A 23,522-nucleotide genomic window follows, 5' to 3' on the forward strand; every position below is an offset into this window, starting at 1 on the left:
AACTGGCCGTGCAGATGGAATGAGCAGGGAGCCTTCCCGTGTCGCTTGGATGCCGGCTAGGACCGGCCCTTCCCGACTCCTGGCTCAGAAGTAAAGCAAGAAGCTGAGCTGAGGACGGGACCCGCGGGGGGCAGGGTTCGGGTGCCAGGTTCTTGTGGAGGAAAGGCAGCTTCCCAGGCCAGCCTTCGGCTTCTCACGGAGACGTGCCCTCCCGGCTGTGTGCGCCCAGTGGTGGTGTCCAAGGTAACCGTGTTCGCTGTTGACAGGGACGTGTAGCCGGGCCTTGCTGCACCGCAAATCACCTGCAGACTCTGCTTCTTACGTGAGTGACATTGCAGTGTCTGGAGTAGCTGCTGACAGTGGGACACCCTTAGGGTTGTTTAGGGACCGCTGTGGCTGCTCACAGCTAACAGTTATTGAGCTCGTACTAGTTGTCATGCTGTTCTTGAAAGTGCTTTTTATGTGCTAATCAAGATCATCCTCATACAGTTCTCTGGCTTAATTATTACTATACCCATCTTATAGACAGGGAAGTTGAGGTTCAAAGATGTCTGACAGTTTGCCTGATGTCACAATCAGTAATGGGAGGGCCAGAATTCTTGCTCTTAACCACTCCACTCAGTACCTCCTACAGTATCCTCCAGGAGATTCTAAAGCAGTGGTTTTCAGAATTGTGTTAGTAGGCAGATCTTTCCGAAAATCTTGGGGCTGATGCTATGGTGCAGCAGGTTGAGCCACCACCTGCAACACCAACATCCCACCCATAATGGTGCTCCAGTTCGAGTCCTGGCTGCTCCACTTCAGATCCAGCTCCCTGCTAATGCACCTGGGAAAGCAGCAGAGGATGGCCCATGTGCTTGGGCCCCTGCCCCCACACGGGAGATCCGGATGGAGTTCTCAGCTTCTGGTTTCAGCCTGGCCCAGCCTCAGCAACTGTGGCCATTTGGACAGTGAAGCAGTAACAGAAGAACTCTCCCTTTCCCTGTTTTTCTACCTTTCAAATAAATAAAACAAGTATCTAAGAAGAAAATCTTCCACAAAGCCCTGGTATTTAACAAACTGCAGAGGAGCTTTTCAGGTTGGTCTGGATTGGGAGGCCTGTCCCTGCTGGCTCACTCTTGGCCCGCAACGTGTCATCCCTGGTTTCCGCAGTCCCCACAGCACTGGAAGCACACTGCAGATGACTTTGGTTTAAGGACAGAAGCTCCTGTGAATTCGTCACTTTTAGAAGTCCAACCTTTTTTTTCTTAAGATTTATTTATTTATTTATTTATTTATTTAAAGGTTAGAGTTACAGAAGGAGAGGAAGAGACAGAGAGAGAGGTCTTCCATCCACTGGTTGATTCCCTAAATGGCCGCAATGGCTGGAGCTGGGCCAGCCAGGAGCCAAGAGCTTCCTCCAGGTCTCCCGTGTGGGTGCAGGGGCCCAAGCACTTGGGCCATCCTCTGCTGCTTTCCCCGGATACATTAGCAGGGAGCTGGATCAGAAGTGGAGCAGCTGGGACTCAAACTGGCACCCATGTGGGATGCCGGCACTGTAGGCAGCGGCTTAACCTGCTATGCCACAGTGCCAGCCTCAAATATTTTTGTGTGACTTAGTTCCCATGGCAGGTTTCAGAACAAGGTACCTGAGCAGTACAGAAACGTGTGTTTGAGGCTGACAGTGCAGCACAGTTACTGATTGTCGTCTTTCTTTTGTCAGGAATGTCTTTTTTAATTAGAAGACAGGAAGAAGACAAAAACCAGACTGTGTCCCACAATCAGAAACCTCCGAGGTGGCAGAAGGACCTTCACTGCCACCAGGGAGTTCCGCCAGACAGGGAGAGACTCCAGCCTTCCGAGGCCGTCCTGAGGAGTTCCTGTTTGGGGCTGTGAGGGAAAATCAGCACGGTTTAAAAAAAGGTGGCTGCGGCCTGTCCGGCGTGGTGGGAGGGGAGCTGATTTCCTGGTGAACTTGTTTCTAAAAGGAGAAATGATTTTAAGAAAATAAAAAAAAAAAAAAAAAAAAAAAAAAAAGGAAAACTAAACTGAAACCAGAACTGAAGACTGGCCTGGTGGCAAGTGACACAGGCACGCACATGCACACACAGACAAGTGGGAGCGCGCGCTCTGGGAGGCACACCCGCCTAGGGAGAGCGTGGGGGTCCAGCGATTGGATGGAACGGATCAGGGTCGCCCCGCACGGCTTTCTGACGTTTTGTTCTCTTTCCCTCTGCCCCTCCTTTTAATGCCAATGAGTAGAAATGTCTCCCACTCAGCCCTTTTTCCAGCGGTTCCCTCTCACCCTCGGAGCTGTTCAGACGAGGAGCCTGTCCTGCTTATATCTCGGTCATGTCAGGGGCACTCGGGACCTGCCTGCATCGGAATCTGTATATCCCGATCCTGGCCCTGTGCGGTCTCTGAATCCGCTTCCAGTCCGCCTGAGGTTGTCCTCAGCCTCGGCGACAGGAGCCACAGTCGGGGTGCAGGGTGGGATGTAAATGTATGTTCTAAGCTTTAGGGTTTTGGTTTTTTTAAGTTTTTTTTTTCCTTAGAATTATTCACCCACAGATGTGAGACAGGAAAAAAGGGGGTGGGCGTGTGAAGAAAAAAATGTTTACAGGGCTAACTGTATTGTACTAAAGCGTGTGGCAATGAATTAGCTTCTCGGGGGAGGGGGGTGCGGCCAAAGAGGGGAGCCCCACGTAGAGCTCAGCACGGTGAGGGCGCAGCCCTGCTCGGCCCTCGGACACGTGGGCACTGCTCTGTCTGGCGTTGGAGCCATCTCGAGAACAAACCAACAGCAACAAAACAAGAAAGGAAAAAAAACAATAAATTTTTAAAATTTAATCCATGTTTCTTCGTTTTTACTTCCATTCGCTGCCTGGTCGCTGTGAGATGGCTCAGCCTGGCCCGGCCCGGCCCGGCTGCGGCCCCGGTGGGTGCCTCACAGACGCCCGCGTGTGCAGTCCCCAAGGCCCTGGTGCCCCAGAGCCCTCAGACTCCTCCTGCGGCTCCGTTCTAATCCACCGTGGGACTCCTCACAGGCCCTTCTGCGTGGCCTCTTCCCACAGTGGCCACCCAAACAGATTGTTCCCTAACCTACAGAGGTGTTGGCCTTTTTGAGAAAGGCTTTATTGACGTGTAATTGGCATTCAGTGAGACGGCAAACCTGGTAAGCTCTTGAACAGGACACACCCGTGCAGCCACTGTGTGGGCAGGATAGCAGCCCTACGCTGCCTGTGGAAGTCCCCTGAGGCTCCTAGGTGGTCCCTTCCTCCTGCCTCTTTCTAAAGAACCACTGCTCTGCTCCCTGCCACTGGAGATTAGTTTGCACGATCTTGAGTTTTGTGTAGACTGGGCTTTGAGCTGGTCACCCGACTGCCAAGCTCCGTCGGGTCCCTCGTTTGGCAGTGTTGTTTGATACTGACGGCTCTGCCTTGTCTTCAGCACGTCGCTGTGTTTTCCCTCTGGGCTGGAATCCTCAAGGGACAGAATCAGTGGAACCAGCCCGCCTTCACGTCAGCAGGACTGCTACAAACAGCTACAAACAGCTGTGAAGTGCATAGCCTAGTTCCTGTCGCAAGCATTCCCTCTTTGGCTATAACTTTGAGGACTGAATCCTATGTCATTAATGATACAGGCCCCCACTGCTTCGGTAAGCCCAAGGACTAATGGGAAGCAGTCACTGCTTTCTGGTGTAGCAAGGATACCACCTGGATTTCAATTTAAGAAGGCACTGTTGGGATTAGGTGTCCTGATGCAGGTCCTGTGTTCCTGCTTGGCGTTGTCTTCGTGGAAGCTGGATGGGCATCTTTGCTAAGTCATCCGAAGAAGTGCGTGTTCCGTGATGGAATTAGCTGAGATTTCGGTTGTGATTATGTGGGACACAGATCACCAGTTAGTGGGTCTGTTCTCAGCAAAAGCAGCCTGTAGTTTGTAGAATCCGTTTGAAGAGAAAGATTATATATAAAGATCAATATCTGAGGTTGTGTCATACATAAGTCCCAAAGGAACTTGTGCTTTTGAATCATAGACCGAATTTGCGTGTCCACCCTTGGTGGCTCTCAGTGAATCTTCTTAAGATGAAAGCCAAAATCCAGAGAGTTAAAAGCCAAGGTTAGGGACCAGCATTGTGGCACAGTGGGTAAAGCCGCCCCGCCTCCTGCAATACCAGCATCCCATATGGGTGCTGGTTCAAGTCCTAGCTGCTCCACTTCTGATTAAGCTCCCTCTAATGCACCTGGGAAAGCAGCAGAAGATGGCCCAAGTGCTTGGGCTCCTGCACCCATGTAGGAGACCTGGATGAAGTTCCTGGTTCATGGCTTCAGCCTGGCCCAGCCCTGGCCATTGCAGCCATTTGGGGAGTGAACTGGCGGATGGAAGACCTCTGTCTCTCCCTTTCTCTGTAATTTTGCCTGTCAAATAAAATGAAGATCTTAAAATCCAAGACTGCAACAAGATGTGCCTGACTTTTTGGGCTATATTACCAGCAAATGAGAAAGTTGCCTTCTAAGAATGTTCTTTAAGGAACAATAGGGACAGCTATCAACATGTTCTTCCACAAGACTGAAAAGGAGTAAGTTCTTTATGTCAAAAGCTAAGAGAGGGAGTCTTGAGTTAGAAGGAACTGTGTAATCCGATGAATCTGGTGAGAACAGAGGAAGAGAGAGACGCTGTCGTGGGTGCCAGCTTGTTTCATCCCCATGCCGTGAGTAATCTGTGGATTCCAACTTAAACAGCTGCAGGGGTCCCCAGAGCAAAAAGGCCCCTGCCAACTGGAAGTTGAGCATGGTTAGCAAGGAGTGCATTGCGACAGGCGGAAGTCCCACCCTCGCCTCTGGAATTTGTTGTCTGCCACTTCTTTAGGATGGTCTGTCTATACCTGACTACTACAGCTCAAGTCTCCAGGAAGTGGCAGCCAGAAGTCTTGTTTCATTTGTAAGAAATCAAAAAGCAAGTAGAAACCCAAGGAAGACTTTGAGCTGCAACTGATCGACCAAAGTCACTCCACCTTGGTCACATGGTACACGTGGGCCTATGTCCCTGCTCCACCAGTCGCTAGGTCTCTGTTGCCCACATAACTGGCTGGAACATGGAAAAGCAAAAAGCATGCACGAGCCCATTTGTCTACACCTAACGATGGAAACAACTCAAGTTCCACTGAGAAGTTGTGAGAACCGGAAGAAGCATTCTTTGAAAAGAATCCATCTCTGACAGACGTAGCCTGGGGCTGCCTCCCCAGCTGTCGGCCTGCTTGCTTGTGAGCTGATGTCTCCTCATGTCGTGGTGAGCCCAGACGTCTCTCTTCAGTGTCAGGACCGTGTAGATGTGACTGCTGCCCACCTCGTTCCCACTCCCCCCACCCCCTGCCTCTATCTGTGTTCCCCCGAATCAGAACACAGCACACCACCTCTACGGCACCTGTCCTGCCAGGCAGACATCCCAGTGTGCACTGGGAAGGGCAGAGTCAGACTGTGCCAAAGCGGAAGTCGAGGGGAGGGGTTGAAGAGGGCCCAGAGGAAGCACTTAGTTGGAAGGTGTGAGGCACAAATGGCTTTTTAGGCTGACCCAATTCACTGCAGCGCCAGCATCCCATGTTGCAGCACCAATTCAAATCCCTCCCAACCCAGCTCCCTGTTAACACACCTGGGAAAGCAGCGGAAGCTATGTACGTGGGAGACCTGGATGGAGCTCTAGGCTCCTGCCTCTGGCCAGGCCCAGCCTCATCCATTGAAGCCATTTGGGGAGTGAATGAGTATATGGGGGAATCTCTCTTCTGTCACCCTGCCTTACAAAAAAAAAAAAATCATCAAAAAACTGAATGCTGGGACTGGTGTTGTGGCACAGGGCTAAGCCACCACTTGCAAAGCCAGCATCTCATATCAGAGTGCCAGTTTGAGTCCCCAGCTGCTCCACTGCTGATCCAGCTCAGCTCCCTGCTAATGCATCTGGGAAGGCAGTGGAGAATGGCCCTGCCACTCCCAGCGTGGGCCTTACGGGGTGAGCCGGGAGATGGAAGATATCTGTCTCTGTCATTCCCTCTGTCACTCTGCCTTTTAAGTAAATAATCTTTAAAAAGGAAAAAACCTGACCCCTCACCAAGCTCCTAGGACAGTCCTTATGTCAGCAGACTCCCCAGAATCACGGGGGACAGGACACGGACAACAGAGGCACAGCCGGGGCAACGCTGCTCCCTCAATTACAGGTCAAGAGAATAAAATCCTCCAACTGCCGTAAATCTTTCAACACCATAGATCTGATGAAAATTCACGTGTGAGAACGACTGTGACTTGTTTTCAGGAATGTCTTTGCCTTTTAGAGATTCGTGTCCAGGATTTGCTTCTAACTAACCTCAAGGTGGGAGGGTGGGTGGAAGTCTAGATGGGGAAGATGGACTGTGCATCACTGAGAATCGCTAAAGCTGCTGCATGGCGCGTTCATCCCATTCTCCCTATTTTCACAAACATTTACAATCTTCCATGCCAAGGTCAACACATTGTTCAGGCCAGAAACTGCTCTGAGCGCCCAAGCTGCGTGCATTGTCCTCGCGTGTTTAATATTGCAGGAAATAAATGAGACGGACAGACTGTACTGGCCCCTCGTGTAGCTGGAATCCCGGCCCTCGGCTTTCTCACGTCATCTCATGGGCGAACTGATCTGAACAGCTTTTTAAGACCACACGCATTGAAAATGCCACCGCCTGGCCACAGGGCAGGGCAGGGGCCGCCTGGGATCAGAGGCGGGTCTGGCAGAAAAGCCTGGAAACTGGTCCTGGGAGAAAAAAAAAAAGGCAAGCAACAGCCAGGTCTGCTTTTAATATTTATTCCAAAAATACTAAAACTCCACTTTCTACCCCAGGCTCTTGAACTCCCCCAGAAGCAGGGGAGCTGCCAGCCCTACGTGTCTCGTGGGGCCGCTGGGTGCTCAGACCCATCTCAGGAAGGAGAAAGACGAGGAAGCGAAGCTCCAGCCAGGGCACCCACCTGTCAGGCCGGCACCCAGCTGAGGGGGCCCGGCCCACAGCCCTCCTTGGCTCTTGTGGCAGCCGCGAACGTGGGCCACCTCGGAGCAGTGCCGCCTCTGCAGTGACCGAGCCACAGGCTGAGCGCCTTCATGGCTGGGTGGACGCGAGTAAGCACAGGAGATGCGGGCCCGGGGAGTCAGAGCCCTCAAAGCAAAGCTCTGCAGGAGTTCCTGGGGCGGGGGCCTCTCCCCTCTCCCTCGCAGAAGACCCAGAAGGAAGACTGTAGCAGCCGGGTTCCCAGCACATCCATGCACTCGGCCACCAGGCAGGCCTGGGTCGCACACGGGCTGCAGCCTCCTTACTGCATGCCGACTGGATGCATGGGCCAGGGCGCCTGGCCAGCACCAAGGCCGGCCACAGCAGGGACCTGGGGCACGGGCTGTAAGCGCTGCTGGGACTGCCAGATGTGATGGAGCTCCTTGAACTGCTCCACCATGCGGTCTTTGAGGTCCGGGTTGGAGATCTGTAGCCGGATGCTGTCCGCCGACCAAGACAGCTCCCCCGAGAACATCTCCAGCAGCAGGCGCGCTGCAACCGGCACCACCTGGGGCAAAGAGGAGACAGGACGTGGCAGGGCCGCAGGCAGCTCAGGTGGGGACAGACTGCACCCTACACCTCCGCCCTCCAAGCTCCCGACCCCAGGACTCCGCGCCTGCGCGCTGGTGGGGAGTGAGAGCACACCTGGACAGTGATGAGCTTCTTCTCTCGGGGCTTGTGGTCAGGCCACTCCTCCCCGAAGCAGAAGAAGATCTCGAAGGGCGGAGGGGCGTGGGTCTGGCCCTTCTGGAACAGGATGAGCTCTGCGGCAAGACCAAGACCCTTTGTTAGAGGCGGAGCTGTGCCTCCGGGCCGGAGGAGGCCAGCGCAGACCGGGCCCTCACCATTGAGAAAGTGCTCCAGGCTGAAGAGCTTGGTCTTGACCTCCCGCTGGATGGGGTTGGGGCGCGAGCCGTGGGCTGAGGCGCAGGGCCCGCTCCAGAACACCTTGCACTGGCACAGGCGGATGGCGTACAGGTCCTGGCCCTGGAGCTGCAGGATGAGCCCGCGGTCCAGGACGTCCAGCAGCTGGTTCGTGTAGAAGCGCTGCTTGTCACTGGGGATGTCCTCGGGGCTGGGGAAGCGCACTTGCTCCAGGCTCACGGGGCCGAACAGCTCCACCTGCTCCTGGGTGGCCTCCAGCTGGCTGTAGAAGAGCCGGCAGCCGTGTGGGTTGCTGATGGTGAGGGCGCGGGGTGGCCGCCCCCGGTACTGGAACTTGATCTCCAGGTCCGTCACTGTGGGGGTGGGCTCGTCAGCTCTCCCCCTGCCTCCCCCACCCCAGGCTGCTGTCCTCTTCCCCACCACCTCCCCTCCTCCCAGACACCCTCCCCCACCCCCCAGCCCGCCCCAGGGCCTTACGGGGCAGCATGTGGGGGTTGATGAGTAGGTCAGGCAAGAACTGTTCGCTTGCAGGGGGCCCGGGGGGCCCAGGCTGCACGCTCTGCAGGACCTCAGGAAGAAGCTGCAGCTCCTCAAAGCCAGCAGTGGAGCCCGAGGGAGGGACCAGGAGGCCGCCGTCTGGAGGGAGGGGGCCCGGCAGCACAGGCGGCTGCTCAGCCAGGGGCCACTTGATGTCCTCTTTGGGGAAGGAATAGGGTGGCGGGGCAGAGCCGGAAGGCACTGGGTCTACAGCAGGAGGAGTGGACAGGACTGTGAACGCCCCCTCTGGGGCCCAGCCGCTCTCCACCCCGGCCTCCCCAGTCCCAGGCCCCTGCGGCTCCCCCACAGCAGATTCCCGGCTCACCTGTGATGCACAGGCATGGTAACATCCTCTGGAGCTGCCGGGCGGGCGTGGCCAGGAGGAGGCAGGAGGCCAGACAGAGAGAAGGGAGGCCTGGTTATGACGCTGATCTGATGCTGAGGAATTAACATGGGAACCACAAGGCAGCTCCCCCAGCCTGCTGCTTGGCCCGCGGCCTCAGCTCTGCCACCCCAGGCAGCTGGGAAACTCGCTCGGTTCCCCTTCTGTCTTGTGCGGGTAGCACGGCCTAGCGCGCCCACCAGCCACGAGGCTCACCGCGCCGGAACCCCAAGGAGAGGCACAGCAGGCCCCGGAAGAGCAGAGCTGCTCGGTCCCAAACCAGGGTGGGCTGGGCGGCAGGCAGCCCTAGGGGAGAGGAGCCCCCAGCCCCACTGCCTGGCTCACACTCACCTCTTCATCTTCCTCCTCCTCTTCCTCTCCTGGACCCACATAGTACTCATCAGCGGGCTGCGACTCTGCACAGCAGGAGGGCACGAAGGAGTCAGTGGTGGACAGGCGCCAGGGGCTGCCCGAAGCCCCTGCTGCGGCTCCTGCCCAGCGTCAGGGTGATGGGAAAGGCAGAGCTACCCAAGATCTCAGGACGCAGGTGACAGCCAGAGAGGCAGGACCCTGCAGGCTGTGACACGCTGGAGGGACTTGAGCCCGCCTGCACCCAACGGGCCACCGTGGGCGCGCCGCCCCGGCCACGCATACCTGTGGCAGTGGGGCCGTTGGAGCAGACCTCATAGATCTTGTAGGGCTGAGGCGGCATGTCCCGGGGCCCATCATAGATGAGGCGGAAGTCGCGGCTCTTGTTGAGGGCACAGCGCAGGTTGGCTTTCCACTTGGCCGGATCAGCCTCGTCCACCCCCTCGGTGTACTTGCCCGTCTCCTTTGCCCAGGCCTAGCACAGGAAGAGAGCACAGCCGCCCACAGAGAACCTCGCCGAACCGCGCCTGCAGCCGGTCCTGGGGGAGTCGCGGCTGTGATGAGTGGTGGGCCCCAGGCTGCGCCTCGCTGAGCCCCAGGCCTCGTGAGCAGCCAGGGGCACTGGTGCAGGCTCTCAAGGCTCCCACGGGCTCAGTGGAAGGCAGGGGCCTTCAGAGGCACCCAGTCACCGCCCCTGGGGCAGCATGCTCGTCCAGGCTTGAAGGAAGACAAAGGGTGATCTGGAACTAGACGGGCAGTAGACATGAGCCCTCCCGCTGTGGGCCAGGCCTTGAACATTTGGTCTCTTTCTGCTTCCGTCTCCTCTACACAGGACACCTGACAGTGCACCTGCACCTTGGACCGCCTCAGTACACCTGAGCTGCTGGTATTATTGTTTTGTCTTGTGTTTTCCTTTTTTTTTTTTTTTTTTTTTTTTTTTGACAGGCAGAGTGGACAGTGAGAGAGAGAGACAGTGAGAAAGGTCTTCCTTTGCCGTTGGTTCACCCTCCAATGGCCGCTGTGGCCGGCGCACCACGCTGATCTGAAGGCAGGAGCCAGGTGCTTCTCCTGGTCTCCCATGGGGTGCAGGGCCCAAGCACTTGGGCCATCCTCCACTGCACTCCCGGGCCACAGCAGAGAGCTGACCTGGAAGAGAGGCAACCAGGACAGAATCCGGCGCCCTGACCGGGACTAGAACCCGAGGTGCCGGCGCCGCAGGCAGAAGATTAGCCTATTGAGCCACAGCGCTGGCCTTCCTTTTTTGTTTTAAAGATTTGTTTTATTTATTTGAAAGGCAGGGTGACACAGAGAGATATATATATATATATATCTTCCATCATTAGCTGGTTCACTCCCCAAATGGCCACAATGGCTACAGTTGGGCCAGGCTGAAGCCAGGAGCCTGGAACTCCATCTGAGTCTCCCACATGGGTGGCAGGGACCCAAGGACTTGGACCATCTTCTGCTGCCCTCCTAGACACATGAGCGGGCAGCTAGATGGGAAGTGGAGCAGCCAGGACTGGAACCAGCTCTCTGATGTGGGATGCTGGCGCTGCAGGCAGTGGCTTAACCTGCTGCGCCACCACGCTGGCCCTGGGTATTGTTATTTGGGACAGCAATTTAGTGATGTCACAATTACAAATGTCCCTATCCTCTAACCCAGGGGCTGATTTCTAGAAATTTATCTTAACTGGGGTGGGCCCTGGGCCACAGTGAGTTAAGCCACTGCCTGGGAGGCCTGCATCCCATATCAGAGTGCCTGGAACTCAGTCCCACCTCTGCTCCCAGTCTAGCTTTCAGAAGCAACAGGGATTGGCTCAAGTATTTGGGTTCCTGCCCACCCACAGGGGAGACTCAGATGGAGTTCCCAGCTCCCGGCTCCTGGCTCCTGGCTCTGATCTGAACTGCTGTGGGCATTGGGGAAGTGAACCAGCAGATAGAAGATCTCTACTTCTCTCTCTCTCACTCTGCCTTTTAAATAAATATGTAAATCCATAGAATGAAATATAGGGCAGCAAACGTTAAAAAAAAGTGGAGGAAGCTTTTTACATACTGACATGTGAAGGTCTTCAAGAAATATCAAGTGTATACATCTATTTTTTGAAAAGTGGGGGAAGGAAAAGTATGTATTTGAATGCACAGAATTTGAGTAAGTTCTTGGGAAATGGAATGAAAGAGAAGCTTAAGTACAGGCACTTGGTCTGGCAGCTAAAACGACGGTTACCAGACTCGAGTCTCCTGTCCAGGTGCCTGGGTTCCACACCCACCTCTGCTCCTGACCCGGCTCCCGGCTCACGCACACCCTGGGGGGGCAGCAATGATGGCCCAAGAACTTGGGTTCCTGCCACTCCCCAAGGGGACCTGGACTGAGCTCCTAGCTCCTGGCCTCAGCGTTGGTCCTGCTCTAGCTATTGCAGGCATTTGGAAAGTGAACAGCAGGCCGGCGCCGTGGCTCAATAGGTTAATCCTCTGCCTTGCAGCACCAGCACACCGGGTTCTAGTCCCGGTCGGGGCACCGGATTCTGTCCCGGTTGCCCCTCTTCCAGGCCAGCTCTCTGCTATGGCCCGGGAGTGCAGTGGAGGATGGCCCAAGTCCTTGGGCCCTGCACCCCATGGGAGACCAGGAGAAGCACCTGGCTCCTGGCTTTGGATTAGCACGGTGCGCCGGCTGCAGCACGCCAGCTACGGTGGCCATTGGAGGGTGAACCAATGGCAAAGGAAGACCTTTCTCTTTGTTTCTCTCTCTCTCACTGTCCACTCTGCCTGTCAGAAAAATAAAAAATAAAAAAAGAAAGCGAACCAGCAGGTAGGTGGAGAGAGGGGAGGAACTCTTTCTCTTAAAAACTGAAGAAGCTCCTGGCTCCTGGCTTTGGCTTGGCCCAGCCCTAAATATTGCAGCCATTTGGAGGGTGTATGGACGATATCTCTCTCCCTGTCTCTACTAACTCTGCCTTTCAAATAAATAAAGCTTTAAAAAAATAAATAAAAAATAAACAATCCTTTTGACCAGCCACTTTTGTTTCACTTAAAAAAAGTTTTATTAATTTATATTTATTTGAAACTCAGAACAACAGAGATTCTACCCACTGATTCGTTCTCCTAAATGCCAAAGCCAGGAGCCCAGAACTCGGTCTGGGTCTCCTACATGGGCGGCAGGGACCCAGCCACCTGAGCCATGGCGCAGATTAACAGGAAGCCGATTGGAAGCAGAGCAGGACTGAAACCCAGGCACCCAACAGGAGACAAACACGTGCCGAGGGCATCTCAACCATGGCAAATGCCCGCCCGAGCAATTTCTAACTTTAGGAACCAACCCAAAAGCAATCGCATGAACTTAACAAAGAAAGGGCAAGAGTTAACCGTCTGCGGGGCATGTGAGTTTTAACACTGAAACACCGAAGTGAGCAAAAACCTAGACCAGGTGAACTGAATGGCGCTCGGGCTTCCGGCGGGGCCCTCAGCAGTCGCTGGCAGTGATGTGGCCGAGCGCTGGACAGGCAAGCTGACCCCAGTGTGGGGTGGAAAACTGCAGGTCGCAAAACCAGCAAATACAGCTTGATTCCAATTCTGCTTTTCAGGTACACACGTGCAGAAAATGGAAACTATAGGCACACCCCCTAGGGTTAAGAGTAGGGGTGAACTGTCGGCCTTTTTTTTAGCATACATGTAAAACTGGATGTGTACTCACGGGTAATAAAAATGAGGCAAAAACAAGAGGTTAAGGATGGCGCTCGCATGGTGGCTAAGACGCCACGTGGGACACCCGTGTGACATCAGAGTGCCGGGGACTGAGTCCGAGCTGGGCTCCCGATCCCAGCTTCCTGCTAAAGTGCGTCCTGGGAGGCAGCAGGTGCTTAGGTCCCTGCCATCCAGGTGGCAGACCTGGGTGGAGTTCCTGTTCCTGGCTTCGGGCTGGCCCAGTCCTGACAGTGTGGATGTTTGGCGAGTGAACCAGGAACAGGAAGATCTCCATGTGTGTGTCTCTGTCTCTCTAATCAATAAAAATAGTAATTTGTTTTTAAAGATGTATTTATTTGAAAGTCAGAGTTACACAGAGAGAGGAGAGGCAGAGAGGGAGGGAGAGAGAGGGGTCTTCGATCAATGGTTCAATACCCAATTGGCCACAACGGCTGGAGCTGCGCTGATCTGAAGCCAGGAGTCTCCTCTGGGTCTCCCACGTGGGTGCAGGGGCCCAAGGACTTGGGCCATCTTCTACTGCTTTCCCAGGCCACAGCAGAGAGCTGGATCGGAAGTGGAGCAGCCGGGTCTCGAACCAGCACCCATATGGGATGCTGGCGCCTCAGGCCAGGGCATTAACCCACTGTGCCACAGAGCCTGTCCCAATAATTGTTTTTTGCTTTTACATTTTTTTTAAATAATGACTAATTTTTAAAGATAAGGTGCAGTAGGAGGAGTGCTCTGGGATGCAGGTCAGCAACAGTGACCCTGTGGCTACGCCTGTGTGTGCGTGTGGGTCCCTCTTATGCCTTGGCTGTCCAGGCAGCACTGCTGTCCAGGGCTTACCTTGAAGATGGTGTTGTCTCCATCCTGGCTGGGACCGTGCCGAGTGGCATGGCGCCAGGGGATGTAGAAGAACCTCCTCTCCCCGTTGACCCACTGAAGCCCCGGGTACTGGCAGCTGTTCACCTGGGCCACCAGCCAGGGCTTGAGCCTCACGCGGCGGGGCGGAGGGGGAGCCCCAGGGGCCGGCTGGTTCATGGTCAAGGGGTCTGTGGGGGTAAGCGGTAGCGTGGCGTCAGTAGGTGTGCAGCCTGAAGCTCCCACACCACTCCCAGCGCCAGCGGGTGCGGAGGGCTGGGCCGGCAGGCCAGGGGCACAGGGACAGGCTCTCCAGGCCACGGTGGGAGGGGGGGACAGGCCAATTCTCTTTTGTAACCTGTCCCAGGTTCACCCAATCCACGTTTTGTGTTGGGGGGAAGGGAAGGAGGAGATTTACGGAGCTGTGGATGTGGTGTGTACTGCCCCCCCCCCCCCCCCGCGCCTTTACCCTAACCCCAAGCCACACCCACTGTCCTCAGCTGCTCCCAGCCCTCCCCCCCCCAAGGCAGGGCTCGGCCTACCTCCCTCTGTGATCAGATGGGAACTTCCCTGTCCAGCCTGCCCCCGCCCTGCTTCTCTCAGGCTCCTTCCACCAAGGACTCCTCGGATCTCCCAACCAAGAATCTCATCTCCGGCTTCTAGAAAACCCGGCCTTGGGCGAAAGTACGACACAGGACTTGAAGGAGGGCTTCCATGCTGCTCCCCCAGTTTCCCCTTGGGGATGAGGCTCCCCTCTGTCCATTTTTAGAGAAATCCCATCAACCCACTCAATTCCCTCCAGCTAGGAAAGCAGCCACCACACTGACATCTTATCTCTCCTCCCTTCCCCTCCCACATCCGGCTGGGGTCTGTGCCCCAGGCCAGGTCCAGCAGCCACCCAAGGGGAGTGAGCCCCGCCTGGCCAGCCAGCCCCATGCCGCCCCTGCCTCCTTCCCTGTGCCTGCCCACCCCCTCTCCACCCTAGGGTGTCTCTGTCCTCCCCTGGGCCATGCCCCTGGCCCTTAATTAACCTTGTGACCTCCAGGTCAAGGACAGAAGCCGTTACCTGAGCCAGACCTCAGGGAAATCTGTCACTCAGTAGGAACAGAGTCGAGCTAGACCCTGTCTGTCAAGCCAGACCTGGCAGCTGCATGGCAGCTCGGTGTCCGAACCATTCCCAGCCCAGTACCTTTATGGGTTGCACCTGCTAAGCGCCCACTCCATGTTCCAGAGTCACCCTCCAAAGGCCTCTCATCAGAGCAGTGCCCAGCTCGGCTGCCAGGGCCGGGGGCACAGGAAGCCCAGCCCAGGCCAGGGCAGGCGGGCGAGAGAGCTCAGCCCTGCCCTGGGGCCTCGGAAGACTGGGGACCCAGTTCCCCTTTCGGCACAGCCTCCGCCCAGGCGCAGGGGAAACGAAAGTGGGCAGACGGGCCAGCGAGCAGCCTGACTCCCTGGGAGCCCAGGAAGGGAGGGGGCCCCGAGCACGCGCACAAGTGGGGCCCCCAGACCAAGTTCTGCCTGCCGCTGCCTGGCTGAGTCCAGCTCCCAGCTGGGGACAACGTCATGCACACGTACGTGTGTCTGCAGCGCCCCCCGCACCGGAGCTGTGTCACCAGCCGTGGGCAGAGGGGGACAGGCCTCCCGGATGGCCTCTCCCTGCTCAGGCGGCCAGACCACCAGGATCATCAGCCTTCCCTCGCCCGCCCCCCACCCCAGGTTCAGCATCCACCCTCTGGGAACTTCCTCAGAAGCACCCAGCCAGTCAGCATCCTCAAAGGGCTGGAGCTGAAATGTATACAGCCCCAAGACCCAGGCCTGGGGAAAGCCGGGAAACAGCTTCCACACCTCCTTAGGAGCACATGTCAAAAAGGGGTGGGGGCAGCTGAGGACCCGAGGAAGCCCCACAGGTTGTCCGGGAGGGAGAGGCCACAGCTCACCCTGCTGCGGTCCCAGGAGCGGTGCCCCGCCCCACCTGCCAAACTTGTGGGTACCAGGGAGCTGCTAGGAGAGGAAGCTCCACAGTGGCGGCTGTGGCAGAGGGCAGAGCGGCAGGCCTCCGCCATCGCCCCCTCACCTGTTCCTCCCTCAGCAAACGCAAAGGGATCCCTGGAACAGGCGCCACCCTACATCCCGCCCCCTCCAGGTGAGCTGACACCCCTGGGCCCGGCCCACCCATGCAGTCCACACAGGCCGAGGCTCTGGAGCAGCAGGTGCGGCAGGAAGAAGGCTCTCTTCTCTCGGTGTCTTCCCCGGGGCAGGGCTGGGGAAGGCCGGGCTGCAGGGGGGAAACCCCCAAGTAGGGCCTTTAGGGGAAAAAGGATTTCCCTAGACTCCTGTCTGGAGCCCCTCGGCCCCGCGCCCCATGCCAGGTTGCTCGGGGGAGGGCCCCGTTCTGGGGACCGCCAGCCTCCTCCATCGCCCAGCCCACTCCTTTCAGGCCCGGGTCACTGATCCCCTCCCCGGCCCGAGACTGCTCCTCTGGCTGGGGCCCCCGCCCCACCCTCGCCGCGCGGGGGTCCGCAGACGCCGGCTCGCGCTCTGTCTCCTCCCCCGCGACACCCCGCACTTTGACAGCTGCCTCCCCCCTTCCCCGCTGCTACGAGGGTCGGCGCCGCCACCCAGGTCCTTCTTTCCACAAACCCCTGTCTTGGCCTTAAGGTCCTGGGAGAGCAGGTGCCCCGGACCTCCGCGGGTGGCGGAGGAAGAAGGGCGGGGAGCGCCCCGCGGCGGGGTCGGGGCCTCACTCCTCCGCGACAGCGAGGCGGAGGGAAGGAGGTGCGGACGCCGCTGCCTCTCGGGCCTCGGGGCTGTCCGCGTGCCCACGGGACGACGGCGACCGGTGCCCGGCGCCCCGCGATCATCCGGGCGTGGGAAGCGCCGAGGCCGACGGGGTGCGCCCGGTGGTGGGCGCCCACCCGAGCTGGGGCGCCAGGTGGAGCAGGACTCGGACCCCGCCCGCCGCCGGCAGGTGCCCCGATGTGGGGGCGGGGTGGCGGGACACTGCTCCTCCGGCCGGGGGCGCAGAAAAGGCGGCGCGGCGGCCGACACCCACCTGTGTGCGGGGCTCCCGCGTGGCTGCGCCCGGGAGCGCGGGCCGGCGGCGGGGCGAGTTGCGCCCTCCCGGAGCTGCGCCTCCGCGGGGCGGCCGGCCGGCCCTGCACTTCCGCGTCGCGCCGCCCCCGCCCCCGGCCGCGGCCGCCGAGCCTCGGTGCGCGGGCAGCGCCGCGCCGCGCCCCGCCCCGCGGAGCCACCCGGGCTGAGCATCGGGCCAGGCCCCGGGGCCTCCGGGGGAGGCGCCCAGCAGCGCGCTGCCCTGGAAGGATCCCGGGGCTCCCGCCACCTGGAACCGCAACGCCGTCCTGGGACAACTCCTCGGCCCCGCCGCAGCGCCGCGCGTGGCTCCAGCCCGCACGGTCCCGGGGCCACGTTCAGGCGGCCAATCCTGGCCCTGCCGCGGGGGCCTCGTCCCAGCGAGGCCAGAGGTTGCGCCGTCCCCACCCGCGGACCCGAGCCGTCGGACCGTTTCTCATCCACACACAGCAAGCGCGCGCCCCCTCTCCCCACCGGGAGGCCTGGGGTGCTCCTGGGGTCGCCAGTCCCGCGGTCCTCTCACCCGGCCTCTACTGTCCATCCGCCGGCCTGAGCGTTTTCCAGTCCCACAAAGGGGCCTCGCCCGCTCCGGCTTCACACCTGCTGTTCTTTCTGGAACCTTCTTGGCGGGCTAACTCCTACTCTAGTAGCACGCCTTTCCCTGGGAGGGCTGCGCTGACTTCCCCTCCTAGGCGGGGCCCGGGGCTCTGAAGGGGGGCCTCCCTGGTTTCACAGCCGCGCTGATGGCCCTTCGAACCAGCTTCCACAGGGACCACGGCTGTCTTTTTATTGCTCATCTTCTATAGAAATGTTTTACTTAAAAATTTTTTTAATGAAGAAAATGTCCAAGTTAATCATTTTAAAAAAAGATTTGATTTATTTGAAAGGCAGAGTTAGAGAGAGAGGGAGATCTCCCCATTTGGCTGCAACAGCCAGGGCTGAGCTGGGCCAGGCAGGAGCCAGCAGCCTGCCTGGAGCCTCATCCGGGTCTCCCTTGTGGATGCAGGGACCCAAGGACCTTGGCCATCCTCTGCCGCTTCCCCGGGTGCTTTAGCAGGGAGCTGACCCAAAGCGGAGCAACCAGTGCCCATACAAGATGCCAGCGGAAAATTTGTCTATTTATTTGAGAAGCAGAGAGAGACAGCAAAATGGGGACCCCATCCATTGGTTCACTTCCTCAATGTCTCCAACAGCTGGGGCTTGGGCCAAGTGGAAGCCAGGAGCTAGGAACTCAATTGAGGTCTCCCACATGGATGGGAGGGACCAAACTTGAGCCATCACAGTTGCCTCCCAGGGGCTGCATTTACGGCAGCTGGAGTCGGGCTTGGAGCCATGTACTGAACCTCAGCACTGGTTGGGAGCAGGGCATCATACCCGCTAAGTGAAACTCCCACCTCTAATAGGTTTTATTTGAAAGATTTATTTACTTGAAAGGCAGAGTGACAGGGGTGGGGGTGGGGGGTGAGAAATCTTTCATCCACTTGCGAAGCTGTGGCTAACGGGAGCCAGGAGCCAGGAACGCCATCCAGATCACCCACGTGGACGGCAGGAAGCCAAGCACTTGGTCCATCATCTGCTACCTCCCAGGCAGGAAACGACTGGAAGTGTGGAGCAACTGGGGCTGGAACCAGGCACCCTGATTCGGATGCAGGTGTCAAGTTCGGAGCCTCGCGTTGTTCACAGGTGCGGTAGTCTTAGTTGACGAATGGGAACCTGGTTCATCCCTTCCCCCTGCCCTGGGGAAGACTTGAGCTCTTTCCCTTTAATGAGTGGAACGCACCCGTGTGTGCTGGCTTTCGTTTCTTCTTCTTTCATTTCATTTTCATTTCTTCTGAACCTCTCTCCCTCCCCATGAACCTTATGGTCCTAGTAGCAAGCGAAAATATCGTCAGATGTAAGTATTTTATTATTTGTACCTTGAGGTTTTTGCTATTTCCTATTTTTAAAAATTAAAGTGTGGATAGGGGAAATGTGGATGGGTAGGTTGTGGGTGTTTTTAATTATCTTTTTTAAAAATAATTTGAGGGGCCAGCACTGTGGCATAGTGGTTAAGTTAAAGCCCCGATCTGCAGTGCTGGCATCGCACATGGGCGCCAGTTCAAGTCCAGGCTGCTCCACTTCTGATCCAGCTCTCTGCTATGGCCTGGGAAAGTATTGGAAAATGGCCCAAGTGCTTAGGCCCCTGCACCCATATGGGAGACACAGAATGAGGCTTCTGGCTCCTAGCTTCAGGCTGCCCCAGCTCTAGCCATTGCAGCCATTTGGGGAGAGAACCAGCAGATGGAAGACCTTCTCTCTCTCTCTCTCTCTCTCTCTCTCTCTCTCTCTCTCTCTCTCTCTCTCTCTCTTGCTGCCTCTGCCTCTCAAATAAATCTTAAAAAAAAATAATAGTAATTTAAGAGGCAGAGAGACTTACCATGTACTGGTTCACCCACCCAGTGCAGGTCTCCCATGTGAGTGGCAGGGACCTCATTATTGAAACCATCACCTGCTGCTCCCAGAAACACCTATGTGGGATGTGGGGGTCTTCATTACTAGGCCAAACTCCTAGCCTGGGTAGAATGTTTTATATTTCTTTGAAAACAAGAGGGCCGTGCAATTGAACATGTACCCCAACAAAATGAGAAGCTGGTCTCTTTGAGGTCAACTATGCTTCATAGAAAAAGAAAAAAATGTTCTTTCTTGGTCCAGGAAATATACCTGGAGCAATCTCCAGGAAGGGTTGTCTTTTATCGTCCAATGGCTCCATGGCTCCACACTGGCAGAGGGGCCGAGAGACCTTGGGAGTCTGCCCCCTGCCCCCTCCGCGCTGTCCACCTTGCCCAGGTGAGACTCCTGTCCAGAAACTAGCAGGGGCAGGCCGTGTGCAGAGGGGTGCTGTCCTCGGGCTTGTGCCCAGCTCTCCTGCATTCCGGCTATGCGAGCCCAGGCAGGTCGTGTGGATGACGCTCCCCTGTCCCCAGAGGAGAGACAGCACTGATGTGAGGGGTGTCCAGGGACACAGAGGGGCTCAGCTCAGCGCGGGTGCTGCCTTCCTCGAAGCGGGCAACTTGAGCAAGAGCCACTCTGAACCTGAGACAGGGCATGGGGAGGAAGCAGGGCAGAGCTCCGGCTCTCCCAAGACCAGAGGGGCCTCCTGGCCTCCAGATGCTGTCTTGGGGGGTGGGGGGGGAGCATGGGGAAAGGGGAAGCAAGGCTACGCCCAACCCCTGTGCGGCCACTTCCAGTTCCCTTCGTGGGACAGGGGCCCGGGGCGGGGGGAACAGGGGCCCTTGGCTGGCCACTGAGACGGCCCCTGCCCCTACTCCTGGAGGAGGCCTCCCAGGCTGACCCGGTGGCAAGAGGTACCCTGCCCTAAGTTCAGGCTGAGTAAAGCAGAGTGGGGGAGGCGAGGAGTCACCAAAGGGAACCGAAAGAAGTCCAGGGTGCACTGCAGGGAGAGAGGGCAGAGGCCCAAGGGCAGTGAGGCGAGACTCCTGCCGCCTCGGGCCAGGCCTGGGCAGAGGGCAGTGGCCTCTGCCCTCCAGGAGAGTCCCCGCCTCAGGCCTGGGCTCTGCGGGTTCCCAGGCTGGTCCATCTCTCAGATACTCCGAACTCCTGGGAACTTGGCGGTGGCGGGATGGAAGTTCCAAGTCCCACAGGGCTGGGTCAGATCCGGGCTGCACCACTCAGGACCTGGGCGACCCTGAGCAGCCCACTCACTCTCTTGGAGCCCCAGCACCCCTCTGTAACATGACATGAGGACTGGCTGTCAGGTCCAAGTTCAATTGCACTCACTGAGCACCCGGTACCTCCCAGGATATGACAGAGAACAAAAAAGTCTGTTTTGTCTAAAAACCCTCGTGGGGGCTGGCATTATGATATAGTGAACTAAGTTGCTGCCTATAATGCCGGCATCCCATATGGGTGCCGGTTCACGTCCTGGCTGCTCCACTTCCAATCCAGCTCTCTGCTAATGCAACTGGGAAAGCAGAGGAAGATGTCTCAAGTTCTTGGGTCCCTGAATCCATGTGGGAGACCTGGATGAAGCTCCTGGCTCCTGGCTTCAGCCTGGCCCTGCCCTGCCTGTTGCAGGAGTGAATTAGCAGATGGAAAACCTCTCTCTCTCTCTCTCTTTCTCTGTAACTCTTTCAAACAAATAAAACTTAAAAAACAAACAAACAAACTTGCGAATGGGCAGGTGTTTGGCCCAGTGCTTAAGCCATTGCTTAGGGTGCTCACGTGCCATGCACTTCTGACTTCAGCTTCCTGCTAATGCACACACACCCTGGGCAACAGTGGTGGTGGCTCAAGTGCCTGGCTCAGTGCCACCCCGGGGGGAGACCCAGGCTCCTGGCTTTGATCTGGCCCAAGTCACAGCTATTGTGGGTATTTGGGGAATGAACCAGTAGATGGATCTTTGCTTTCCGCCTTTTAATGGAATAAATCTTAAAGTAGAACAATAAATAAAACCCCTGCCTTGCTATGGAATGTGGCTTCCATTCTGTGGAGTGAAGGAGAAAAGAAATCCTTAAGTAACTAATTTGAGTGGAGCCCCGTGGGCTGTCAGACAAGCTGTCACTTTGCCAAAGATGGAAGTTCCTGGAGGTTCAGAGCAGTGGGATGACACAATCTGGCTTCGTTTTTCCTCTTCTATCTTCTTAAAAAAATTATGTATTATTTATTTGAAAGGCAGAGTTACAGAGAGAGATCTTCCATCTGCTGGTTCATTCCCCAGATGACTATAACAGCCAGGGCTGGGCCAGGCCAAAGCCAGGAGCCTTGAGCTTTTTCTGGGTCTCCCATGTGGGTGCAGGAGCCCAAGCACTTGGGCCATCCTCCGCCACTTTCCCAGGTGCATTAGCAGGGAGCTGGATCAGAAGTGGAGCAGCTGGGACTAGAACTGGCGCTCCTACAGGATGCTGGCGGCTGCCCAACCCACTGCACCACAGCTGGCCCCTGATTGGGTCTGACTGCCCCACTCTGGGCTCATCAGTTTCTGATGCCCAGGTGTGGAGGCTTTGCTAGGAGCCACGCTCAGGACACCCCGCTGGGTCTCCTCTCTCTTCCTAGCTGCTACCTCCTCGGAACTTTCTGGGGTGGGACCTGACAGTGCCCTGCGCGGTGCCCTGTTGCATGGACACCTCTGGACCTGGGGTCCCCACCTTTCCCAACCTCAGCTCATCCGCCTCTTCCCCCGGCCCAGGGTCCAGGAAGCGGCCCTGGCTTGTTGTCCTGTCTTCCTGGTCCCAGGGAAGGACGGTGCTGCTTCCCTTTCCTCGCTGGTCCCCTGGCCGTCCGCTCCCCTCGCCCTGCACCCCGGCTCCTGCTGCTTCTCCAGGGGCTCTGTTCTGGCTTCCTAGGCACCTCTCCAGAGCTCCCCGCCAGCTGCAGGTTCAGCGGACCCCTTGTGCGCACCTTTCTCTCTCACTCTGACCCTAGGATTTCACTGCGTCCCAGGCAGCCAGTGTCTCACTCTTGCCCCCCACCCTGGGCTCCTCTCCCAGCTCAGCTTCCTGAGTCTGCCTAGCACGCCCCTGCCCCCGCTGGCCGCCGCCCTGGACCTCCCTCCACAACCACCACCACCACCACCACCACCCCCCGCCCCCGGCCTCCCCACCACTGGTTGCACCAGGTCTGATTCAAGTGCTGCTCCCTTGTGTTTGCTCAGCCTGGCTTCCAGACCACTTCCCTCCCAGCTCCCAGCTGTGTCACAAAAGCAGACGCCGCCACCAGCTCCCCTCCCCCTCCCCACCGCCTGCCTGTCTGGAGGGCTTGCGGCACAGCCCAGGCTTCTGGGCCAGGCGAAAAGGGAAGAGGAGGCGATCTGACTGGAAACAGGGCCCTCGGGGCTCCTGTAATGGGAAGGGCTGGGGCGCTGCTCTGCGGGGACAGTGGCCAGCCTGGCCTCGCAGGAACCAGCTAAGGACCACTCCCTGTGACTTCACGTTCTTCAAAATTTTATTAATTTATTTTTAGTTGAGAGAGAAAAAGAAAGAGAGAGAGAGAATCTCATCTGCTGGTTCACTCCCCGACTGCCTGTGGCAGTCAGGACTGGGCCAGGCAGAAGCCAGGGGCCCAGAACTCCATCTGGATCTCCCACGTGGGGACAGGCACCCAAGTACCCGAGCGCTCAGCTGCTGCTGCCTCCCGGGTGCACAGCAGCACAGGAAGCAGAGGCAGCTGGGACCCTGAGCCCCACCCGGACCCCCAGGCCTGGCAAACAGGGCCATGAGGGTGCTGGTGGGCCGGTGGGGTTCAGGAGCTTCTCCCCTGGCCCGAGCCAGCTTCTCTCAGCGTATCCGCCACGCGCGCTCCTGGGTCCAACGTCCAAAGCCCGGGGATGCTGACAGCAGTCATTGCTGAGGGCAGAGCGGGGAAGAGAAAGGGCACCTGCTCAGGCAGGGCGGTGCTGGGGGGCTTCCTCCCTGAGCTCTGCTCTGCAGCGGAAGTCACAGCAGTGCCCAGAAGAACGGAGCAGGGGACAGCGAGCGCAAGGATCCTGCCTCTGATCTGCAGCTGTGTTCCGTGCTGGGGGGGGGGGGGGGGGGCGGGGGGGGGCAGGGCAGGCAGGGACTTGCAGGACTGTGGAGAATCAGGGAGTGGTTCCCCCACCCTCGACCCCAGGGATACTGAAGGAAGGAGCAAATACCAAGGTGCTTCAAAAAAGTTCACCGAAAATGGAATTAAAAAATAAGT

General features: G+C 57.5%; 2 protein-coding genes across 6 annotated transcripts in view; one reads left to right on the forward strand and one right to left on the reverse strand.

Annotated features, from left to right (window-relative positions):
* The window catches only part of TNPO3 (transportin 3), a 106,317-nt gene extending 104,290 nt beyond the window's left edge, over positions 1-2,027 (forward strand). For all 3 annotated transcript variants that reach the window (XM_062201994.1, XM_062202063.1, XM_062202126.1), the window contains one exon: positions 1,703-2,027. The gene's annotated coding sequence lies outside the window, so the exon portion shown is untranslated. The remainder of the gene's footprint in view (positions 1-1,702) is intronic.
* A 4,768-nt stretch (positions 2,028-6,795) lies between these two features.
* IRF5 (interferon regulatory factor 5) lies at positions 6,796-16,840 on the reverse strand. Of its 3 annotated transcripts, none has more exons than XM_062202291.1 (9): positions 16,807-16,840; positions 13,740-13,945; positions 9,501-9,690; positions 9,198-9,262; positions 8,790-8,823; positions 8,405-8,671; positions 7,888-8,280; positions 7,688-7,806; positions 6,796-7,550 (listed from the first exon to the last, which is right to left on the reverse strand). In XM_062202291.1, the coding sequence occupies exons 2-9, from the start codon at positions 13,932-13,934 to the stop codon at positions 7,305-7,307; spliced, it is 1,509 nt and encodes a 502-aa protein (XP_062058275.1). In that variant the 5' UTR covers positions 13,935-13,945; positions 16,807-16,840; the 3' UTR covers positions 6,796-7,304. The 3 variants fall into 3 exon arrangements, with proteins under 3 accessions (XP_062058275.1, XP_062058343.1, XP_062058217.1); XM_062202359.1 differs by lacking the exon at positions 16,807-16,840 and adding an exon at positions 14,944-15,053; XM_062202233.1 differs by lacking the exon at positions 16,807-16,840 and adding an exon at positions 14,297-14,446.
* Positions 16,841-23,522: the final 6,682 nt, after the last annotated feature.

The sequence above is a fragment of the Lepus europaeus genome, chromosome 1, assembly GCF_033115175.1.
Source record: "Lepus europaeus isolate LE1 chromosome 1, mLepTim1.pri, whole genome shotgun sequence".
Lineage (NCBI taxonomy): Eukaryota > Metazoa > Chordata > Mammalia > Lagomorpha > Leporidae > Lepus > Lepus europaeus.

Excerpts from the sequence above, each read along its gene's own strand:
- IRF5 (XM_062202291.1), bottom strand. The coding sequence starts at position 13,934 with ATGAACCAGCCGGCCCCTGGGGCTCCCCCTCCGCCCCGCCGCGTGAGG. Across the intron at positions 9,691-13,739 it reads GAGACAACACCATCTTCAAG|GCCTGGGCAAAGGAGACGGG; the intron begins GTAAGCCCTGGA and ends TTCCTGTGCTAG. Across the intron at positions 8,281-8,404 it reads CAACCCCCACATGCTGCCCC|TGACGGACCTGGAGATCAAG; the intron begins GTAAGGCCCTGG and ends CCACCCCCACAG.